Genomic DNA, 24,395 nt, shown 5'->3' on the forward strand with positions numbered 1-24,395 from the left:
ATTGGTAAGAGTTGATTTAATTGAGATTGTGCTAATGATATGTTAGATTTATCTCTGAGGAATAACACCGTAACTAAGTTGAGTAAATTCTAGTTGCAAGTGGGAAACTATGGAAATTTGCTATTTGTTGTAGTAGTAACTTTCATCAAAAGCCAAAAGCTATGCTTTTTTTCTTCCATTTTATATGTTCACAAAGTAAATGAAAATTTATGAAAGTTACATAGTAAATTTATTGAGCTACACACTGTCAGAATTGCAAGTATATAGCTAAAGCCTGCAGTTCTCATCACATTTTACATGTGTGGCAGCCAATTTTCAAAGACATACAGCCAGTGCAAAAGGTTTTGTGTTGTGTCAGTTGAGATACTTAAATACATTATGCTTTAATTATTAGCCCTGAGGAAACAGGTTTCAAATTAAGACATCTTTTCTCTATTTCTAATTATTTTATCTGCTCTTTGCTGATTACCCATTAGTCACTTTAACAGTACGTCTGTTTTTGCACATTTTCCTTGACCTTTCAGGGAGTTTTATTCAGTGGCAACAGGAAGGCATAACATTCTGGGCAACAGCCATTTAGTCAGACAATTACCCACATGTGTATTGTTTCTTTGGCACCCGGCTTCTAAGTGGCCTGTTAAAAAGTCATTATCAGTCTGTTAGTAGTCTAACAGGCAGACAAAGAGGTTCTAGGTGTCAGACAATTTCGGTGTTGGTTGTAAAGTAATTGCAAATTCAAACCTTTGCCTCTCATATAGAATTTATGTGTTCCTAACTTGCATTTGAGCACCTCGTAAATTAATTGGCCAATGTGAAATGGCATCAAGTTTAATGACCAGGAACTATTGAATCCAGTTCACATATATCTGGGCATTTATTTACACATTGAATATTTTGAGTGTATTCCTGTGAAAAGGCATAAAATTAATGGTTTGTCGCATTGTGTTCAAATTGAAAACATCAACATAGCATTATTTATTTATTTTTTCATTTTTTCCCCAGCAAGCTGACCTAAACTCCTTTCTCTGGACAATCAAACAGGATCCTCCTTCCTATTTTTATGGTACAATCCATGTTCCCTACACCCGTGTTTGGGACTTCATCCCTGAAAATTCCAAGCAAGCCTTCCAGGAGAGCAACATTGTTTACTTTGAGCTGGACCTGACTGACCCGTACACCATCTCGGCCCTGACCAGCTGTCAGCTGCTCCCCCATGGGGAAAACCTACAGGATGTCCTACCAAGAGACATCTACAAGAGACTTAAAAGACACCTTGAGTACGTAAAACTGATGATGCCCTCTTGGATGACCCCTGATCAAAGAGGGAAGGGACTCTACGCTGACTACCTCTTTAATGCCATAGCTGGGAATTGGGAAAGGAAGCGTCCTGTGTGGGTGATGCTGATGGTGAACTCGTTAACTGAGGCGGACATCAAGACGCGAGGGGTGCCTGTCCTGGACCTGTACTTGGCCCAGGAGGCGGAGAGGATGCGGAAAAGAACAGGAGCAGTGGAGAAGGTGGAGGAACAATGCCATCCGCTCAACGGTCTCAATTTCTCTCAGGTGAGTTTGATACTTTCTGAGCGTTGACTTTAAAGCTACTTCTCCTGAACATGCATGTCTTTAGTAGAGTGAATATTTAGGACTGTGTTGTTCATTTTACAAAAGATAGATGTCTTTAATACAAGCTTGCATTTATTCTTTATACAATGTACACAAACCTTTAAGAATTTTTTTTAAAAATACCTTAAAAGTGAGCTGAATGTGTTTTGCTAATAAAACCACCAGGATAGAGGGAGATCTTTTTATTTGGCTTCTTGAGTAGATGTGAAAAAAAGTGAAATTGACAGGGAAGTATAAAACCACAGCTGAACTGAAAGTTCATAACAATAAAACTGTGTAACTTTTCTTTTGCCTTCCTGTTATCTGCTGAGAGTTGATCTCTCAACCTAAATGAATCTGACACATCTAGTAAAAAATACAATTTCTTTTTTTAAATTTACGTCTTTCATCCACATGTTCCATCTAAGTTCATTTTTAAAGAGCTCACTGATACAGAAAGCAGAAAAGCTTAAGATTTCCTCTTTCAGTAACAATTTTCTCTGGAGAGCATTTTTGTTATAACCAACAAAAATGTACCTGTTACCCAAAGTACCTGGTAGCAGCAATGAATGAGTCACTGACTGATGTGAACAATATATAACTTTTTCCTTTCTCTTGAGCTCCTTATCCAAAAAGCCTTCAAAACAAATAATTGACTGATTCTGTTCACCAGATAATTTGTCTGTGCATCACTATTTATACACCCGAACGGGTTGTCAAGCATACTGAAACAGTATTGACAATTAGGTATAAATGACTGAACACAGCAGCTTCATTAGTTTTACCTTAATTCAACTGATGTATTTTTTCATCATAATTAATAAGCATATAGTGTGTTATATTCTTATTCATAAAAAAACACATATGTAATTACAGGCCTTTCTCATTTCACTTAATTGTAGAGATTATATATTGTGCCTGTTCAAATGTAACTATTAAATCAATCTCTTGCTCATATTGAAAAAAAACAACAAAAAAACAAACTAAACAAAACAATTAAGTATGAAACTGATGCAGATCAGATGACAGTATAGATTGACAGTTCCAGCAGAGGCTGTTTTTGATGATGATGATGATGATGATGATGATGAATACTTTATTGATCCCCAAAGGGGAAATTCAAGGTCCCAGCAGCTCAAGTCATTACAGTGGTAGAATGTGTTAATAATCAGTTGTACAAATATTCAACAACTTGCTCTCTTATGTTCTTTAGTATTAAGAAAAAATTGATCCTAACAACTCCAGTCAGAACCACAGAAAAGCAGCCTTGTTCCTCAGATGGCTACACTTAAGTACCCTTGACTACCTGTCTGTCTGTTACTCTGTGCCCTTGTGACCTTCTCAGGCTTTATAAACATATTTCAGTGGTAGCCATCACTATGAAATCATGTCCCATATTACTGAGGAGTTTCTGCTGTGATGGTCATGAGTTAAGGAGTTACTGCTGGCCATTTAGCACAACACCGAAAAGCTTCGAATAGCATTATTTTAAAGTAGCTCTTACTGGACCCTCAACAGATAGCTCAACAGTGCAGTAATCCTTCAGAGGTAAAATCAGAAATAGAGATCTTGTTGTCATTTTCTTTTTGAATGGATATAATTTCTTTCACGGGGAAAAAGTTTATGATCCAAATAGTCTTAGATGAAACATTAGAAACATCCCCACTGACCTTTATCTAACAATCATTTTTAGACTAGTAATGTACAAAAAAAAAATTCTAATGTCACTTATTCATTTATTTTTTACCAATTTTCTTCAAAGGGTTTGTGGGTTTTGTTGCGTTGACACATGAGACTGGCTATTAGAAGTATAACTTGGGTTAATAGAGATTGCCAGCAGAAAAAAACAAAAAACAAAACATACCTTGCATGTTGCCCCAGGCTCAACAATAAATTTAACTACCACATAACAAGCCCCTGTCCTAACGCTCCAAAGAAATATGGCACGGCTTGAAACTTCACAATATTCACACTCAGTTTCCATCTTATTACCAGCTGCTCAGCAGACACCTTCACCCTGCTGTCTCTATATTCCAGTAAACCTCTATCTCCCACTTTCATATTATAGTTGAAAGGGCCAGTTCCATTTAAAGCCTTTTGGTTTAACTCAACTGTAAAACGTCTATGCAGAGAGTGATGAGTGACAGACATGCTTGGTGAAAAGGTATTGCCCCATCGTCATTCTTGACTGAAAAAAAACATTTTATCAGGCTGCAAAGAAAGAGAGGGAACCCCATTTCTACATTTTTATAGCCTCTGATATGTTTTTACTGGCTAAAAATGAAAAATGAAAATATTTGACACTCTTAAAAACACATGGGTGCGTCAAGGCTATATCTAGAATTATATCATGCCTGGTCACATAGCTGGGTTATGATGTGCAATAAAAAAAAAAATTGGGGCCAGTATTGAATCATAATTTGTTATTTTTTGTAAAACATCAAAAAAAATCTGCATAGTTGGTTAGATAATCACTTCACAGCCGAGTTAGATTTCCACACCTAGTAATTCCTTTCCATTTTCTTTAGGGCTCTGAAATAAAGCTCTGACAAAGTTTTAGACAAGCTGGCCCTGTAGTTATGTTTCAGTTTTATATTTTCATGTACAGCACCCACTAAAAGTGAGCTTAAGGTATGGAGAGTAAAGGGCATATATCACATTTTTTGCAGTTGTCTTCAGGCTTATTTTAAAAAGCATGACAGAAAGGCAGATGTGAACATCTGGGACAGTGTGGGAAAACTAGCCTTCCCTTCAGAAAGCAAATAAACAACTGAAAATCTTAACCATAAATAATCATTGTCATACTTCCTTCTTTTTTATTTTCTTTGGCCCAGACTCTGTCTCCTAAATTACCATACCTTCAGGTAGTGAAAATCTATCCATTTTGTTTTTGGCATTGGCGTGGTGAAGTTGGCTAAATGTTCGCAGTTAATTTTGGTGCTTAATCTTTTTTTCCTCATGTCGCGCTCCTCCTGAAGTGCTCTGGCGCCCCTTATGGGGTTAGGGAATAACGCTCCACACTTTGAAAAACCTTGGTTTAGAACATCTAGTTTTGCACTATTATATACAATAGCAGACACTAAAGACAAAATAGTGAAAGCAATCTAAGCTACAAAAACCACAATTTCTATGGCAATGTATCTGTCGAAGAGCACAAAGTGAGGAGAAATGTTATCTGAGACCAGTAGCTTGGAGAAATCAGCACCTCATTAGGGATTTAAAATTTCTCAGATGTGAGCGCAGTGTGCCTGTATTTCATCATCGTGATTAAAGGACGTCTGTGACAAAAACTCAGCTTTCAGATTAAATGTTACAATTTCTGTTCTTGTTCTGACCATCATTGTTACTGTCAGCACTCCAATTACTCTAAACAATTACACCACAAAAAAAGCCTATTTTATTTTCTCAAACTATACAGTGTTTGTCAGAGTCACTTTTCTACACAAAGCCCATTCCTTGTTTAGGTAAAGCTGCACTACAGTAGTCAAAATGTTATTCTGAACAGACCATCTGTCACCACACTTGCACTCTGTAATTCTTTCTGCACTTAGTCTCCCAATAGTAAAAAGTTATTTGCAGCTAATTCTGTCCAGAGGTGGATGGAAGAGAAGGAAAAATACTCTGACAGTATGCATACATCAAATATGAAAGAATAAAAACAGATTCTTTGCTTAAGTTAATTATTGTTGGGTAAACATACACGAGAAACTTTTGGAGCGAGGGGTAATTTATTTGTTCAATCATGCAATCTCCATACATCAACATACCTTTTGCAACAGCTTAAAAATAAAAACCACGGACAAAGCAATACTTTCTGGCATGATAAACCTTTTCCTCACAAATAATACTGATAGAAGCCTCCGTTGTTTGGCTGTTGATTCCCTGCTCCAGCTATCTACCCCTGTTGCAGAATTAACTGCTGGAGTCTTGAGTTGGTCCTCTTCCTCCTTATTCAAGAGTTTATTGTTTTGTAATCTTGAATCTTAGAAGTTATTTCTCGTGGGGTTGGTGAAATCTCTTGTTTTCACTTCTTGACCTCCACAAAGCTCACCAATGTTTCTTATGTAAAGGATCTTAGCTTCAAAACCACTTACTACATCCTTTTATTCTGGATGTCGAGTAACTGTTGGGACGTTCCTTCAATATATTCAAATATGAAACACCTTCTTTGTCAAGAAAACAGTTCATTATATGATGCCCGTGTAAGATTTCTCGATGGCTCTGTGTCACACTTTGTCATCATCTATATGTAGAAGTGCAGGTTTGGCTCTGTGGGCATGATTCAAAATGTTCCATTTCAAAAACTGAGCTTTATAAATGACTTCACTGAAATTCTTTGATTTCTTTCTGTTATTTTCAAGATTTTCAAGAAACAATTCTCTTCTTTCATCAGTTGGCAACATAATATTTTTCAGGTTTTATCACTATTAATGTTTATTGTTTTGAGTGGGTTAAAAATATTGTATATTGCATTCGATCAAAGGGACATGCAGGACTGAGTTTAGAAGCCTAATTTATTTTTTCTTTCATAAAATCTGACTTCACTCATCACTGGTCTTAGATGAACATTTTATTGACTTGGATCATCACTGTCCTAACTTAGAGTAAAAATAACCCAAAATATTTAGATTTAGAGATGAATTTTTAATCATGTCTTCAACTACATAATTTCATTGGTTTAAAAGTGAGCGGTTTTGCCTTCCAAGTGATTTGTTAATTTAAGCATTTGCTTGTCAATACAAATTAAGCCCATTTAGCTCAATATTACCAAAGCACAAAGATTTTTACTTTCTTTAGTCAGTTCTCTAATCTGGCTAAGCATGACTGCTCTTATTATTGGATGGTGCCCTCTGTCTTTTGTAGAGTGGGCTCAGCCTCACCCATTACACTAAGTGAGCTTTTCCAGGACAACAATGGCTGCATGAAGGCCTGCTTTCTCTGTCACTGTTGTTGGAAACCCACAGGACATTCCACACCTCAGTGGCGCAGACCTGCTAATGAAAGTGTTGTTTCTTTCCTCCCATCACTGGGTGTAATGGTGCATGGAAATGTGATGAATGCAGGTCTCAGTGTAAGTTTGTGAGAGCAAAGAAGGAATGTTTGAAGCCCATTTAGTTCATTCATTACTGAGAGAACAAGGAGAGCTGAGATACCGACTGAGATCAGTAGATGAGGCATTAAAGGAGGAAGGCTTTTCTCTCCCTCCATTAAAGGTACAATGACGTTACCTCTGTTTGACAACCTTGAAACCCCTGTACTTTTTTTTGACTTAAACTGACAGACAACAGGGCTTTTAATCTGCTTGGTCAAACAATACAAGGTCTGATGAAACTCAAACAAAGCCACATTTACAGCATGTGGTTCCGAAAAAAATGCAAAGTATTTGTTTTTGATGGAGCAGCTGCAAGGCATCTCAACATATTAGAATATTATGGAAAAAGTTCAGTATTTTTTATTGTTCATTTGAGAAAGAGAAATGTTTCACATAGATTATGGGCATCCAACTGTCCTCAAGTTTTAGATGCGTCTCTGCTCTAGCTGGCTCAAATGGTCCAGTTACCTCCTTAGCATGTCAAAGTTGTGTAGAGGTCTGTTAGTGAAAAATAATTAGATACAGGTGTGTTGAATCAGTGACCACTGCCTTCATGGATACATTATGCAGAGAGTGAAATATTTCAAGCCTTTATTTCTTGAGAGTTTCATGAATGTAGCTTGTAGATAATGAAAACCCAAATTTTAGTGTCTGTTCAAATTGTCAATTTTTTATTTTTTTTTCCCACTAGGGGGTCTTTTTGAGGTGCTCTAGTGTCCCTTATATGACAGTAGGCTGACAGGAAAGGGGGAGGAAGAGGGGGGAAAGACATGTGGCAAATGTCTGCCGGGTCCAGGAATCGAACCCGCGCCTTGAGTCCACATCGAGGACTCAAGGCCTCCAAATGTGGGTTGCGCTATCCCCTACGCCACCACAGCAACTTTATTATATATAAACCATGTTCATCAAAATTACATAAAATAAATGGTTGAAATATTTCACTACATGTATAACAAATTTATATACATGTTTTATTTTGTGAAATGAGTGATGAAAATGCTGAACGTTTACAATTAAAAATATTTTTAGATGTGCCTGTCATGGTGTGTCCTGATATAGCAGCTAAATGCAGCAGGCTGAGACATTTAGTAGATGTTAAAGTTTTAATAAGGAATGAAAAACAAAAACTTCAAAAAAAAAAAAAAAGATGGAAAATGCAGGGAGACTGAGCAGAACAATAACAGGAACTAGGAACAACAGGGAAGAAACATGACTAGACATGAATAAACAGGAGGAACCAGCAGTGAAAAACTGAAAATGAATTGTATATATACTGGGGAGGTTGATTACGGAACAAAGAACAGATGGCTGATTAGAAAGGAGTTGCAGGTGTGATGGGAGGGAACGGAAGGTACGTTGAGGAGAGAGGAGAGGGAGAGACCAAAGGAACATGTTTACATGGACCATTGAGCTAACTAGTGGCTTGCTTAAAAGATGAAAATAGTGACTTTCACATGCAACTAGTTATGTGGAAGATTACTTTTAAAGGACAGCTGCTGCAAAAAGTATTATTTAATGAGTTAGATGCAAACCCTGATTTCAAATATTTAAATTTCTAATATGCTACCATAGTTCTATCAATCATAACAGCCCTTCAAAAATAAATGTACTATGCTGTTATTCAAATGTTTGCTGCAAATTAATGCAACCTGGCTGTTTGCTACTGCTACATATTTACACAATGTGATTCAGAATATGTGATTTTTTTTCCACCCTCTTCTCCAGAAAATGGTGAACCATTCCTCAAAAATGCATTCCAACTTTGAACATTACTTTTGTTTGTGTACATGACTGAATGGGTAATTGAGTTTGTACAGGAAAGAACAGTATTACACTGTAATAAACAGACTGACTCAGGAGAGAACTGTTGCCATCCAGACCCTCCATTCAGCAAGAATCAGAGCAAAATGCCTGCAGTGATGAAATATACAGCATACTTTAATGGCCGTGCGACCAAAGATTTGACTAAGGTAGCTAGACATTATGACCTGTGCTTGAATTTATTATTCTTATTACAGTATTAATTCAGGCAAAAGCTAAATACAATGGCAATTAATTGCTTTGGTATAAAAGATACATGTTCCTTATTGGGACAAATTATGAATCATGTGGACATTTAAATAGGTAATGCCAAGAAAATATCATCATGTGAGATACTAACAGAAAATGTGTATTTTTAAATACTCCAGAAAACAGATGTTTAGTGGATTTACACAGTAATTTAAAAACAAAAAATATACAATACACAGGTTATGTTGATTACTCCTAGTACAACTGTGTGGTCATTCTCACTGATGTGGTAGTTCACTATTTATCATCCTAGGTCTATATTTACTTCTCTTTTGTCTTAACTTTGTGTAGTTAAGACAAAACTACATCATTTTGCATCATTTTGCATCATTTTGCATTTTGTGATGCAAAATGAGATAATTCATTTTGCATCACACTGCATTTGATGAGCAGGAATAAACTTTCCATGTGTAATCACAGCATGGAGCTTATTTGTCCAGTATGTACTGGCTCATGTAATTGCTGTTTAATATTGTTTGCATGTGTGTATGCACAGAAATGCATATGTGTGTTTCTGTGCTTCTCTCCAAGAGATCATGCCTGGGTATGAATGAGTTATTTCTGTGGTTATGCGTATTTTAATGAGCAGCTCTATCATTGAATTTCCAGCATGTTCTTACAACTGCCTTTCTCTGTTCTCTTGTCACACCAAAGTGCTTTATTTCCTCTCCACTGTTGACCAAACAGTTGCATATTCTATGTCTGGCATTTCCTTCGACATTATCCATCCATCTGTCTGGATATGTGACACCAGAGAAAAAGACATGGAGTTCCTCCTAGTTTTACTTTGTACTTTTCCAAAAGGCTTCATATAAACAGAAATAAAATAATTCCATGTGTAACAAATTTCTGTTTTGTGAGCTAAATATGTACCTGCTACTTTTAAAATCAGTGCTTGCTTTTCAAAATTTGATTGCCATCTATCCATCCATCCACTTTTATCTTCAGAACTTTAACTCTTTATGACATAGAAGTTAGACACATTCCTCTGAGATTTTGGTACGCAGTGTCCTAATTGCAACAGCAGCTGCACACCCATTATGCAAATATTCTCTTCCCCACTGACGATGGACATGAATAACAATATATATGTGGACTGTGGCATGGTTAGGGCAGGGGAGTCAAACTCCGGCCCTCAAGGGGCGGTGTCCTGCAACTTTTAGATGTACCTCTGCTGCACCACAGCTGGATAGAATAATTAGGTCATTAGCAAGACTCTGGAGAACTGAGCTACACAAGGAGGAGGTGTTTTGTACCTGTGGCACATCTAAAAACTGCAGGAGACTGGCCCTTGAGGACTCCACCCTAACCCACAGGTGGAGTTTGACATCTGTGGATTTAGGGTATTATGTAGAATCAACTTTTTTTTCGCGCAACCAAGAAGATAGTCATTATAAATTCTAATAATTTAAGCTTTTAGTTTGACCGATAAACCAACTTCTGCTGTCTCATGTGTGAAACACTTGTTTATTAGTCTTCCATTTCTTTAAATATTTAGCTTCAGTTTCTGTTCAAAATGCTGGGTTTATTTAACCACAATACCCTCTTCTTTTCCACTGTCAATCTAACGATGATATATTGATGCCACAAATTAGATTTTCCATTGCTATGCAGGACACAGTTTGCATTCCTTTGTTTTTCTAAGATATTTGATTGAAGGTAGAATATAATAATACTGGATGGTGCCAATTGTGCACCAAGAAAAAGGTTTTAGATCCCCAAATGTATACATAGTAAATGTCTCCCTTGGAGTAGAGAGTGCCTCAGGCTTTTCCTGGTTGTGTAATGCAAGCTCCTGCAGCTCAAAAGGGGATTGAATAGCTTGTTTCTCCGACTTAACACCAGGTTATGAAAATGTGTGCAAGCTCATAGGAGCAACATTGTGCTCCTACAAATGTTTCATGGTTTGAGTGACCTACCGAGCAATTAGGCTTTGTGAAACCTGGAATTGCAAAAATAAAAACAAACCAAAACATTGATTGTTGTGTCACAAACAGGCTTTGAAATATTTAAGCAAGAGAAAAAAAAAGTCTATTGTTATATACTTCTCCTAATACAATGTTTCTAAGCACAATCCAATCTTGAATCAAGACTTGCATAAAATATAAAACAATAATAATAATAATAATAATAATAATAATAATAATAATAATAATAATAATAATAATAATAATAATAATAATAATAAGGTCAATGGACAATTCTATAAAATGCTATTTTTCAAAAATATTCAAAATATCACTTTTTCATTTGCATCACTTCTTAACAAAATTTAATATTCAATCCAGAGTTACAGATTCTGACTGTTTTACTTTTAAAGTTTAAAGGTTTTGATGTCTTCATGTAATCTGTGATTTTAGCATGAGAGCCAGTGACTAAATTATTGTGTTTTCACTTTACATATTTCTTTGAAGTCTGCACTGTTGGCATGTCTGCTTAGTGTTAGACTTTAAAGAGATCGAAATTCAGTTGCATTCCAGTTCTATCCAAGTTATACTACAATGCAGTTAAATTATGTTTACAATAATGACTGTAAAAAAAACGTGTAACAAGCCCAGTCAATGGGATTGAGTCATTTAATATGAATTAAATCCTTTTCAATACATGCTTGTGGCAACAGTCACTGAATTTCAACTGTCAGCAGACAAATTTGATTAACTATAAACTGGTAAACAGCTATAGTGAGAATAAAGTACACCCCCTGTAAATTATGGGATATTATGTATTTGATGATATGCTTAAAAAGTTTCCATTTTGACTTTGTTAATTTTCTTTAGCAATATGGTAATATTTTTCTGCTCCTTATTTTCTGTCATGAAGCAGAAAAATATTTTTTAACTATCCATACCTTTTACTTGCTCATTTCTTTTGAAATTACATTTAGCTTTCTTTAAAAACCAAACAGGGATATCATAAAATGACAAGTTTGCTTGTAAAGCGTAAACAGATTGAGATGTCTTTAGTTCTTGAGGCTATATAGTACTGATTAGACAGATTTTACACAAGATGTTGCACAGGTTACAGACATACAAGTATAGAATGTCTGTTTCACTAAGTCTAATTTTAAATAAATATTCATCTTCAGGTGCAAATATAAAACTTGGATTTTTAAACATGAGAATTTTTGCTGCATGCACACACTTTCCACTATTATTTCTAATCTTCCATTCATCACCAAAATTATTGAAAAGCAATGTTTGAACAGTTAAATAGCCTTCTGACGATAACCAACCGCTTTGATGTCTTTCAGTCTGGTTTCCGTGCTCACCACAATACTTAGACTGGCCTCGTCAAAGTGTTTAATGACATCCACATAAATACAGACTGTGGAAGAACCGCATTGCTGGTTTTGTTGGACCTCAGCACAGAATTTGACACTTTTGACCATGAACATTACTGAAACGACAGGGGAGTTGGGTAGGAATATCTGGTTCAGCTTTCAGTTGGTACAAATCTTACCTAAAGAACAAGAATTTCTTTGTCTCAATAGGTTATTTCTCATGAAATCAGACAGAAGTCACATGTGGGGTCCCCCCATGGCGAAATCCTGTGATTCACTATCTATATGATCCTACTTACTCAGGTTATAGCAGAAAATAAGATTAGCTATCATAACGACTCAGATGATGCACAGCTCTGCATTACCATGTCACCAGGTGACTCTGGACCCATACAAGCACTGAACAAATGCTTAGGATATCTCAGCAAGAGCTAGGGAAAGTCATGCATGCATTTCTCATTAGTCAAATTAAATACTGCAAGTGTCCTCACAGGTCTCCCTGAAAACATCAATCTTACAGACCACTCAGGCCTTCTGCTTGTAAACTGCTCTGCATCCCCAGAACCAGAACTGACGATGGAGAAGCAGCATTCAGTTTCTATTCCTTCTCTGCATTTTCTTTTTCTACCATTATACCATAGATCAGTTAATGCAAAGGATGTAAAAGTATTTTAGAATTAGTACTTGCCCTTTATAACTCAATTTCTGGTTTATCAGTTTTTTTCTACCAGGAAGAAAATAACTCAAGTGAAACCAACCCTGAATGTACTTGCAGATGAAACAGCAGATATCTTTACCACTGCTTATTTTAGCAGGCAGTTTCCATCCACTGATCCAGTATCTGATTAGAAAACCTCGCTATGGATAAACAGCTCATGGAAAATCACTGAAAAAACTTTCTGCTTTCTCTTTGTGTTCATCCATTGTAATTTAAGTAAAATAAAGCTCAGCATCTACAGTGTACTAATTTATCTTGTCCTTTATAAAAATTTTAATTATTGTTGCGTAAATAAGTACAGCTTTTTGCTTTATTAATCCATCCCATTTTTTTAGATTTTGCTTTTCAGGCTCTTCAACAAAGTATTTACCGTATGTTTTTAGGCTTTGCTTGCTTTAAATAACAGGTATTTAGTCACATTTTACTTAATAGGAATTTGTGCATGTTTGCTTCAAGAATTGTTCTTTTCAGTCAGGGCAGTGGTTTGACCAAATTGCAGATATTCAGAACCACCACTGCAGATTTTAGTTTCCAGTTGCATCTCTCTGATTTTAGCAGAGTCAAAAGTTGGATACTTATTTTTGGAATTGGTTTCTGACAAAAACTTGCCTGAATGGAACTGCACTCATTTTCAGCTGTAGGAGACATTTCATCTTGGATTCTGGACTCCAAATGAAAAATGTACTTTTATTACTCTAAGCCAAAACAATTTTTTGGTCTTTTGAATCTATTGAAAAAAAATAATGAATAAAAAATAAATATCTTCAATAGTACTTGAACTCTTGATGTCACTGCATGCAGTCACTGAAGGCACCTTTGGGATGCCTATTTCCAAAACCACAACCTTGAGGTTTTTTAGTGTCGCTATAAATTAGATGGTCAGAGCAATATGCTCACGTACACAGGTACAAAACACTGGAATGAAATGGCTTAAGTACCTCCTCCTTGTGTAGATCAGTTCTCCAGAGCCTTGCTAATGACCTAATTATTCTATTCAGGTGTGGTGCAGCAAAGGCGCATCTAAAGGTTGCAGGGCAGGACTGGAATTTGACTGTGTGGGCTAGAGCTTTGCCCAAGTTAAGTCAGTTAGGGAACACAACAGCGAGCATTCACTGTGATGGAATATTATTGAAATTAAATGGACATTTTTTGTTAAAAACATACACAGTACTTGCAAATCTGACTGTTATGCCAATGTGGGGTACCTGACTTTCTTGTTAGCTACTATTCTGAAACGTTCCTTTCACCAACACACCTGAATCAAATGAGTGGCTCATTACCAGATCTCTACAGAGCTTAATTACATTACTACCATTTTATTAAGGTGTATTGGAGCAGTGATGTATCCAAAGGTTGCAGGATAGTAGCTCTCAAAGGTTGGACATGGGGAACCCTGTGCTAATGCTTTCTTTATACTGGTGCAAGTTGTGGCAGATATGAATTCAATCCAGTACTTCTAGTAACTTGCCAAACCTGGCTGGACGTAACCGAGGAACCCAGTGCCAAACCTGTCCACAAGCTCTAGCACGGAGCATTAATAGCTTCTGCCTCCTTGTAAAGTGTTGAAAAGCCTTGTTGCTGCTGCCAAATATGAATCTGGAAGAAATTATTATTGATTATTTGTCTCTTTCTTTTTCCACAATGGATTCTCTTTGTAGTTGATTTAAAATGTACAGCACATGGTTTAGATATCCTCCGTGGCCTATAAAACCTTTCCAAAAATGTTGTGAATGTAGCTTTTAAACTGAGAAGCTGAGGCTAAAGTAGATTTCGCACTGATGTTAGTTGATGCTAATAAAATGTTTCAGTAAATTCATTTAATAACCCAATAAAAAAGCAAGTTATGGTTTTGAACCAACATGACCATAAATCCACTTGTGTCTCTCCGGTTCCAGTCTGCATTTTTGTGGCTTTAGTGGAATTTCACAGGTGGGCACCACACAGGCGGGTCTGTCAGACTCTGCAGATGTTTTGACCAGAGTCGGAGTCAGACAAGCAAATGTCATGATGTTCTTACTTTCAACAAAAATCTGATGAATAGGTGCCCTGTACATCAACAGGAAGTTTCATTCTACACTGCCAACTGGTCATTGCTTACCTCTGAGACAGGAGTTACACTTTGGTGTTCAAATCTTCAACTTGACTACATTTTGGCTTTAAATAAGGAGAAATTATGCATGTCCACAATTAGTTTTTTGTCATGTACTTCATTTATAGATGCATCAATTCATGTGAGTAAGAAGTGCAAATATTTACTGGTATGGATTCTCTTACTGAAACCACTTTTGTATCAGGCTACTGTTTATTATAATAATGACATCTAAAACACCGCAAACATTCAAAATAACATATACATATTTTTAGTTGGCAATGTGTGAGAGTTCATCTTACAGTAGACTAATGATTTAGTTTTTTAACATCTAGAATTATGCAGTGATCCAGTCAAACAAGTTTATGTTCTTGAACAAGGAACAATTTAGGGATCAGAAGTGTTAGTTAAGTGTAGGTAATAGGGCTTGGCAATACGACTGAAAAACATATTACAATATTAGCATTTCATGTCAGTTGATATCAATAATCGTTGATTAGTTTTTTGTTTTAAATATTCACAATACAGCTGTTCTGGTAGGGTACGATTTCAACTTTTATCCACCATTTCCTCTTCCACCTGTTGCACTTATTTTGTCCTTTCACTCAACCTTGTCCTATTTTATTTTTAAGCATTTTTAAGGAGCATTGGACCGAATCAAGAAACTGCCCCCATATAATCCCACATGATGGTTATATTCTGTGAAGATTCTGCACACACTGTCCGCAAACGGTTGAGATTTCATATTTAAGCTTGTTTCTGTGCAAAGTGGTAGAGCATGCTAATTTTGATCTTTAGCATTTTGCAATTTTAAGCTCTCATGTGAGACAATTTGATATTGTGTTTTCTTTCAGGAAACATACATTGAGGCTTGACTCACCTAAAAAATAGGTGTTTTTATCCAATTAAAGCTTTAACAGGATCTTCTGAAAACAGGAATTAGATTTTCAGTTAATCCACAGTTTTTCTTCATGTGGACAAAAAGACAATACCTTCATTGCCATTTTCAGCAGTCAGAAGTTGTACATTGTTGATAAGATCTTCGTAGCGAAAGACCCTCTGTGATTAGTATTTCTTGCCTTTTGGAAGTATGAGAGATATTGTTCTAAACACAAATGGGAATGTGATGGTCTGCTGCTCTGACTTGTTTGGAATTTGTACAGGGAAGAGATGTTGCATAATCCTGTTGTGTGCATAGCACTGTATATGGTTGCATATGTGCATAGTATTTTTCTGTCTGTCCCCAGATTACTGTTTGTGAGCTTTATATCTATGAAACTGTACCATCGTGTCAAGAAATCTGACCATAACTATGGAGAACATTAACAAATAAGATGAGGTAAATATCACGCAGAAACCAAAATACATGTTGACCATCCGTGTCAAGTGTGTAGAAAGGAAATTAACTGCCAACTTAGCAAAACAGTTTGAAACAGATATAAAAAAAAAAAAAACCCACATTGAATAACAGGTACAGGTCACACTTCTAATGTTTCAATTGTTTGGTTCGAACTACCTTTTCTGTAACTACATACCTTGCTATTTTGAGTTGGCCAGTTCTTAAATTTACCTAAAGATAAATATTTTGAAAATCAGGCTTCCTTTTAGGTCGCATTTCATATTTGTCCATAATTTAGCCCTGACATAGAAGTTATAAATCAGGCTTGCTTAAGCCATTTGAAATGGTTAGTGTATGATAACGACTTACTCTGGTTCCCCAAAAATGGTGAAAAAACATGCTGGAGCAAGTATAAGATTGATGTGTAATTACACTGCCAATCGCAATTACTCCCACCTTACAATAGCAATTAATTAATAAGAAAAAGTAAAAAAAAAAAAAAAAAGAGGCTATTACTTTAAAATCATATGTATGCAGATGTGTACTTGCTTTGAAGAACTGTGCTTTTAAGAATTTAGCATTTACCTTTTAACTATAAATGCAATCAAAATACAGTTTTACCCTCTAACCCAGGGGTGGGCACTCCTGGTCCTGGAGGGCCAGTGTCCTGCAACTCTTAAATGTCTCCCTGGTCCAACACACCTGAATCCAACAGCTGAATCACCTCCCAAGTGCAGTCAGGTTCTCCAGAGTCCTGCTAATGACCTCATTATTTGACTTAGGTGTGTTGAAGTAGAGATTCATCTAAATGTTGCAGGACACCGACCCTCGAGGACCAGGAGTGCCCACCCCTGAACTAAGAGACAGGTTAAGAGGAATACACCACTGGAGGTTAAGTCAAATAAAATCTCTAAATATGACTTCATTCATTGTGAAATAGCCAATTATTCTTTGAGAAGCTGCAAATCTTTAAAATATCTTGCATACTCCCATATTTGTGTCTTCACAGACCTTCTTAATAGTTTCTTTTTTAGTGAGCTGCTTTTTGTGTTGTGGTTCTGTCAGCTGTTGTTTTGGTCTTACTTCACATGATACTATGTCACTCTGTTTATCTCTGTCATTGCTTGTCTCTGTTGACATAAAAGCAGCAGGCCAACAGCTACAGCCATAGGTACTTTCTAGTTTTACTGCTTTTTGTACATGAAAGTATATTGTGTTTTTTTTCTTCAGTGTTTTCATTTAGAGCAATAGAAATGGTGCAAACTACCTCAAAGTGTTAACATGCAAATTAGCATGAATGACTACAGTTTTGTGCGTGTTTGCTTCAAGAATTGGTCTTTTCTTTTGAACAAATTGCAGATATTCAGAACCACCACTGCATATTTTAGTTTCCTGTTCCATCTTTCTGATTTCAGCAGAGTCAAAAGTTGGATACATATTTTTGGAATTGGTTTCCGACAAAAACTTGCCATTATTGAACTGTACTCATTTTTAGCTGTAGGATACATTTCATCTTGGATTCTGGACTCCAAATAAAAATGAGGGTTTAATTTATGAAATATAAAAATGTTCTTTGCTTAAAATGAGAGATGGAAAACATGGTTTGGAGCATTAAATCAATTGGGCTATAAACCATCTGGCTATAATTTTGTTAGTCCACAAATTTTTTATCTTATTTATATAATAGGCAGTGCTACCATAGATCTGTCATGTTTCCTGGAACAGATTTGTCCACTTATTTTATAAGAATTATTATGGATGTCTCAACCATGATATCTTGAAATATCTTAAAAGTATCAGACATGTACACATATGGTTGGCATATGTTTACTCAATGGTTCACTATATTTTACTCTGTGTTTTTAGCCTAAATTTACTGTTTCTACAGTCAATAGCCAGCCATTAAGGTGGTCAATTTATCTTATGACTTGCTACATTTGCGAGATCCAGACTGTGAAGCTGTTCTGTGCCATTTACATGTGCACATAAGAACGAGAATAAAGGAAACTGTGCTGTGAATGTTTTGTGGTTTCCCACTCCTCTTACAAACACTTGTTTTTGGTCACAGTTACAGGAGGTTGTGAGGATATGTGAAGTGTCTTATACACCCTCACTCTGGCAATAGATAGTTTGAAGATGATATTACTAAAATATCCCCATATAGTTCATGATTTTCTCAAAGCTCTTGGTAACCACCTGTTTTTATAGACTATTACACAGTACTTCATATTGGCAGATATCTACAAGTTGGTTGGAGTATGTTCCCAGCTTGCTTAGAGTGTAGTGAAGCAGGAAAGTGTGAAAGGTTCAGAAGTTGGCATTTCAATCACCACAATCCCCACTATGCACACACAAAAACACCTCCTCAAACCATCGGGCTATTTGGTTTGAGACTGATTCCCTGTGACAGCTTAAATATTTGGCTGTGTCCAGGCACCAAGGTAAATGCACCCCACAAGAATGTTTTTACAGGGCACAGGGGAAGACCAAAAAGGGGAGGGAGAGAGGTAGACTGAGGATAGATGCAAAGTGAAAGAAATGGAAGAACACACAGTAAAAAAGAGATGAAGAGAGCTTTTTAACTTGAATATAAATGTAGTATAAGCGACAGTTCCTGCTTTTAAAGATATCAGTGTGACTTAAAGGGCCTGACATTAAATTAATTTATTTTAAAGTTGTGTCAGGATGAAACAACAGGATGCACTTTGACATGGATGTTTTAAAGAAAACAGTATATCAAACATCATATATTTTACATGTTCTGACATAAAACTTATAAAGTGAATATCTAAGATTCAGTTTTAAGATGTCATTCCTTACCCACATATGTGTGGGTATAGATGGGACAAGCAAGGGGCCAGTTGTGGAGCTGCTTCCCAATGTCCTCACCTGTTGCCCTCCTCCCTAAGCAACACCATACATCAGAAGGTTCTTGAGGTGTGGGATGATGAACCTTGCAGCGATGAGGGGAGCATCACGCAGTGCCCTCCCCTTTACTATGTTTGGCCACTAGAAACACATTAAGGGATTTTGGGTTTGGATGGTGGAGAGCATGCTGTCAGCAAGCACTGATGTGTTATGCACCCAGCCACAATATGGGATGTCTTGCATCTCAGCCTCAACCCCAATATTAATCAATTTTGGACATATATATCTTCATTCATAGTGCATTTCATATGGCCATATACACATTTCCAGTGCCTGCATTGGTGGTGTGGAGATGACCTAGCTCTTTGCGGTACACTTAAGTGGATGGAAATAGCTGGGTAGATAACTCGGTGGGTCAATCTGCTGATTGGAAAGACCGAAAAATGACTGTCGACTGACACTGTGCATCCACTCTGACTTTGCTTCAGAAGATCCATAGAAAATCATGGTAGAAAATAGCCAAAAATAAGTGTGTCTAATCTGTAGAAACATACCCAGAAAGATTTAAGACAAATTATTGAGCAAACCATGTTAATACTTATCATGAATACGTACTTTTTCGCCAACGTCAGTGTAGAGTTTGAGATTTTTTAACAATTATTTCATTGAATATCTAAATTACCACAGTAGTAAGCCATAAAACAATGAAGGGTTGCTGCTGTGCTATTGTAGAGTTGAAAATAAATTTCCTTTCCAGTCAATGTGTTTTTTTTTTGTTTTTTTTTCATTTTTCTTAAAGAAAGAAACTCTGTGTATGCACACAGACTTAAGAATTTTGCCTGCCGGAGAAAGTGGCTTCTGTCAACATTCATAGATTGAAATGTTGACGATCAAAAGGAATAGGATATATCAATTATGTCTAGGGATAGATTTTCCTTTCAAACTGAGGGGGAAACAATTTTTGGCCATCATTACTTTCAAAGCTATGGGCCTGGGGAGTTTTCCCTATGTGGCTTGGCAGTTTCTCCGTTTCACTTTCCCTTTTTTCTCTCCTGTGGAGGAAATCATGGCCCCATACTTCCTTTCTTTTGCATCGTATTGGAAAATATTAATAAACTTATCTTCAAAGGGCGACTTTGAGCTCTGTGAAAGCTGCCATAATCTATGATGATGAAACATTTAAATACATCCTCACACATGAATGCATACAAATACACATCAGCATGGAGACGCATACAGAAAAGACCTAATCTTGTACAGGTGTGTGCACACTTACATGCACGGAAACATAGAAATCCAGTGAGGAGGTCATTAGTGACCCGAGGAATGTAGAGGTCAAATCTTAAAAGACCTGGTTGATAGAGGATGTATAAGATCAAAGGAGAAGAAGAGAGAGAGAGGGAGAGATGGATGGAAAAGAAGCATAGGCTAAATAGGTTCAAAAGAGAGAGGAAGAGAGGAATAAGAGAAAGATGAGTTTGTGAATGAAAGCGGAGGTGTGGTGCAGAAGGAGGAAACATAAAAAGAAAGTGTTGAGGAAAGGTATAAAGACAGAAAGGAGACTGAGGGTGGAGGTATGGAGTGTAGAAACAATACAGATAACTCAATTTGACAGGTGTGTGTATTTGTGTTTAAATGGTAGGTTTTCAGCCTGAAAGTGAAAGCTTCTGCAGTGATGAGAGATTTATGCATGTGGTACGTGTGTGTGTCTGTGTGTCTGTGGATTCCTGCTAAATAAGACTGAGTGTATTTTAGAAGCCACAAAACCCACAAGTTATTGGAGTCATTTGTTTCAAAATATGGGGGAAAAAAAAAGAAAATCATTTGGGTTTTCATATCTACAATAGGAAACTTTTTTATTTTTTTTATTTTACCACATTTCACTACACCAAATCAGAGAAAAATACTAAATCTCAATGAAACGTCTCATCTTAGGATAGCACAACATTTGTTGAAAAACTGCCTCATGAATAAAATACCTTTTCTAATATCTCACTCGCATTATTGTAGATATGACTTATGGTCCATTTTTATGGATAGGTAATATGGTTTTAGCAAAATAATCCAACTTTGTTTTACTATGCATCTGATTCAGTTAACAATTATAATAACTGCTGAGCCAGGCTAATAGGTATTTTTGGACATGACACAAAACATCTGTGGAAGCATCTTCACAACTCAGAGTTGGCATCTGACATCCACCAATGCTACCGAGAGTCAGAGCAGTGATCCAAAAATAATATTTCTTAATCCAATTCTACCCTGTACAGACAATTTCCACTTTAAAATTCCATTACCAAGACATGCCAATGTTATCTATAAAACTAGAAAGACATTTGCCAAAGGAGTAAAAACCAAAACAGTTTTTGCTCTCAAAAGTTATGGATTATGGTTGATTTTCATGGGTCAGAATATAAACAATTTTATACCCTAAAATATTTCACTGAGTTAAAAATTTACTCATTAGTTTGACCACATAAGGTGAAACTAATGTTGCTGTTAGTGTGTCTGCATATGAGTAGAAAACCATGTGTTATGCTGTTAATAGACATGATTGGATGATGATCTAATGCTAGTTGACTTTTTAATGTTTGTCTGTGCAAACATTAAATACAATGTGTACACTGTTTGGATTTGACGTGTTTAACAAAGATTGATGCATTCACTGCTGGGTTCTCTGCTTTCTTTGTCTAGACAGATTTTATGCATGAGCCGTTGCAAGTTTGAAAGTCCTTATTCTTTAAAAGATCGTTTTAGGCAGAGAAAAACATGTTCAGAAGATAAAAATTCTGTGTACATCAACTTGTGCATGACATGAATATGCAGAAGATTTAATATCCTGTCATGTTGTCCTGTGAAGCTTTTATAGTAACTTTAAAGGGGAGTCTTTCTCTTTCATTTTTTGTTATCCTTTCTATCGGTCTAATTGATTTGACTTTTTTTGCACTGCCGGTTTCTAAATCATTGTACTTCCCTTTGCCTGAAACATCTTCATGCGTGTGTAAGATAGAAGTAAGAGTTGTGTTACTGTGATAACATCACAAAGACAGAGGGAAACAGAGCAATGTTCGGAAGACTTCATTTGTACTTGGGAGAAAGCCAAGGCTCATTGAATCGTCTGCAGTAGAGCGTGTGTATGGGGGTGTATGTGTGTGTATACACTTCGATACACTTGTTACAACACATGGTTTTCTACTCATACGCAGACACACTATCAGTCATAAGACAAAGAAAAACACCCACGCAGAAAGATGTGCCGCATGCAGGCACACACATGCTCCTCTTTAGAATCTCATTAAAACTGCATTGGAAATTAAGTTACTGGAGCGCTCTAAAGCCAATGCCAGCACTTGCAATTAGAAAATCCGGTGCTAGCCAAAGGCCTTACCATACAAGGAGCATATTATTATGTTTACATGTTGTTCACATTACAGCACACTCACTCATTGATAGGAACCGCAACTCACTTTTCATTTTCTGTACTTTTGGCTGCAGAGTAAATGTGTTGCTGACATTATTTAGCCTAAATATTGTTTATGGACCTCATTATCTAAGATGCTATCATATTGTTTCTTGTCATGCCATGTATTCGGATGTGTCCGAAAACAAAATTTTTGAGTTTAAGTGTGACAAAATGAACATTTCCTGAAACATCGAGATTTTTCACTGAATGTTTGCAGGTTACCTAGGATGCATTTCAGCTCTGTATGTGTATTGGGATATAAGGTGTATGATTCAGAATGTGCAGCTAGGGTATTTTATCTGTGAAGTCATATTCTGACTCTACACTCATTCTGGGGTTGAAGCTTAATGCTTTTTACACAGTCACAGAGAGTTACTTGAAATCATTTGGCATGCCACTGTGTGTGAATCTGTATCATAGCAGACAGTGGCTACATATAATAGAAAGAGACAAAGTAACCTTATCAAGTATTCGTTGCAATGTTCAGGTATACACATTGTGCAGAAGAAGTGAATATGTGGTGGAACTCATGCCACACACTTTTTTGACGTTTGAGCAATCTGTGTATTTGCTAAGTGAGATAACATATTATAATAATAGACTTGTAGAAAGACATCAGTCACATGCTGATATTGTACTGTTTCACATTGACATGGACTTTTTGATTTCTATGCAGCCAGTGCATGGATAAAGAGAGACCGATGCAAGTTAGTTTAAGGAATGTTGGTTTTTGTTAACAAAAAAACAAAAGTTTTTAAGAAGATGCAACCCTAAATATTTACTTACAGAAGTTTAAACAATGTGCTCAGTTTCTGGAAAATAGAGTCCAGTTTGTATTCAGGAATTAGAACTTGAATGTAAATGATCAGACTAAACATACAGTTTTATTTCATGTAATATTTAGTGGGTAACAGCTTAAAGTGCTACATAAAATGCAAACCAGTTTTACAAGATCTGGATAAACAAAAAGTTCACATGAAAACAGTTATGATGACCTAATTGTAAAACAAAAAAATGACCTTTTTTTTGACAACTTATGTGCTGAAAATATGCACACACAGTAATGTTGTAATGCTCATAAACTGCAAGTGCAGAAACTCAGATTAAAAACATTGTAGAAATTGATCAAAGTATTTTCAGGGAGACAGAAAGGTTACGTAATGGACTGACAGCAATTGTTTTTCATTTCCATGTCTCAGAAAGAAGTACAGTTGGAAATCACATGATTGAGATGTTATTGCACATATGTTTTAACTTTCCTCTTGCCTTTTCATTATTTTCCTTTGATTACCTGTCATTTGAAATGATCTGAGCAGAAGGTCTGCGATTGTTTATTTTACTTGATGGAAAAATGTTCCATTGGCCAGTTGGCGTGTCAGCTTTTGTTACGGCAAAACAAGTTTCATCAATGTCAGTGTATTGTGTTCACTCCTCAGGCACTCAGCTGCATTCAGGGCTTTTGCTGCCAAATCTGTATGAGATTTCAACAAAAAATTGTTACTATTTCTCTTCGTAATCGGTGATCCCAGTATAATATTTTTCTAACCGTAATTGATGCAGTGTCTCTTTAAAGACACTCTACAAAGCTTTCTCCCCAGTCTTTTTGGCAAATCCAACACTAAGCTAACACACTCCAGAGTGAGAGCTTTCAACTGAGCCGCTGAACACTCCAAATCTCCACATGTGGGAATCTAACTGTGATGATGTTTGCTCTAGACACACACACCCACCCCACTTCATTTCAACAAGAGGGGTCATTTCCATGACAAAGGACAATTATTGACTTTCATTGGCTCCGCTCGCTTTGATATCAGCTAGGGGTGTGTCTGTGTTTCTCTCTGTGTGTGCAAGAGGGGCGGCGAGTTAGAGGAGAG

General features: G+C 36.5%; 1 protein-coding gene across 1 annotated transcript in view; it reads left to right on the forward strand.

Annotated features, from left to right (window-relative positions):
• Positions 1-24,395, forward strand: part of trabd2a (TraB domain containing 2A) — a 49,792-nt gene that overhangs the window by 1,229 nt on the left and 24,168 nt on the right. Inside the window, exon 2 of the mRNA XM_044095813.1 lies at positions 1,003-1,563. Within this exon, the coding sequence (XP_043951748.1) occupies positions 1,003-1,563 (561 nt within the window). The remainder of the gene's footprint in view (positions 1-1,002; positions 1,564-24,395) is intronic.

This window comes from Gambusia affinis, linkage group LG17, assembly GCF_019740435.1.
Source record: "Gambusia affinis linkage group LG17, SWU_Gaff_1.0, whole genome shotgun sequence".
NCBI classification, from domain to species: domain Eukaryota; kingdom Metazoa; phylum Chordata; class Actinopteri; order Cyprinodontiformes; family Poeciliidae; genus Gambusia; species Gambusia affinis.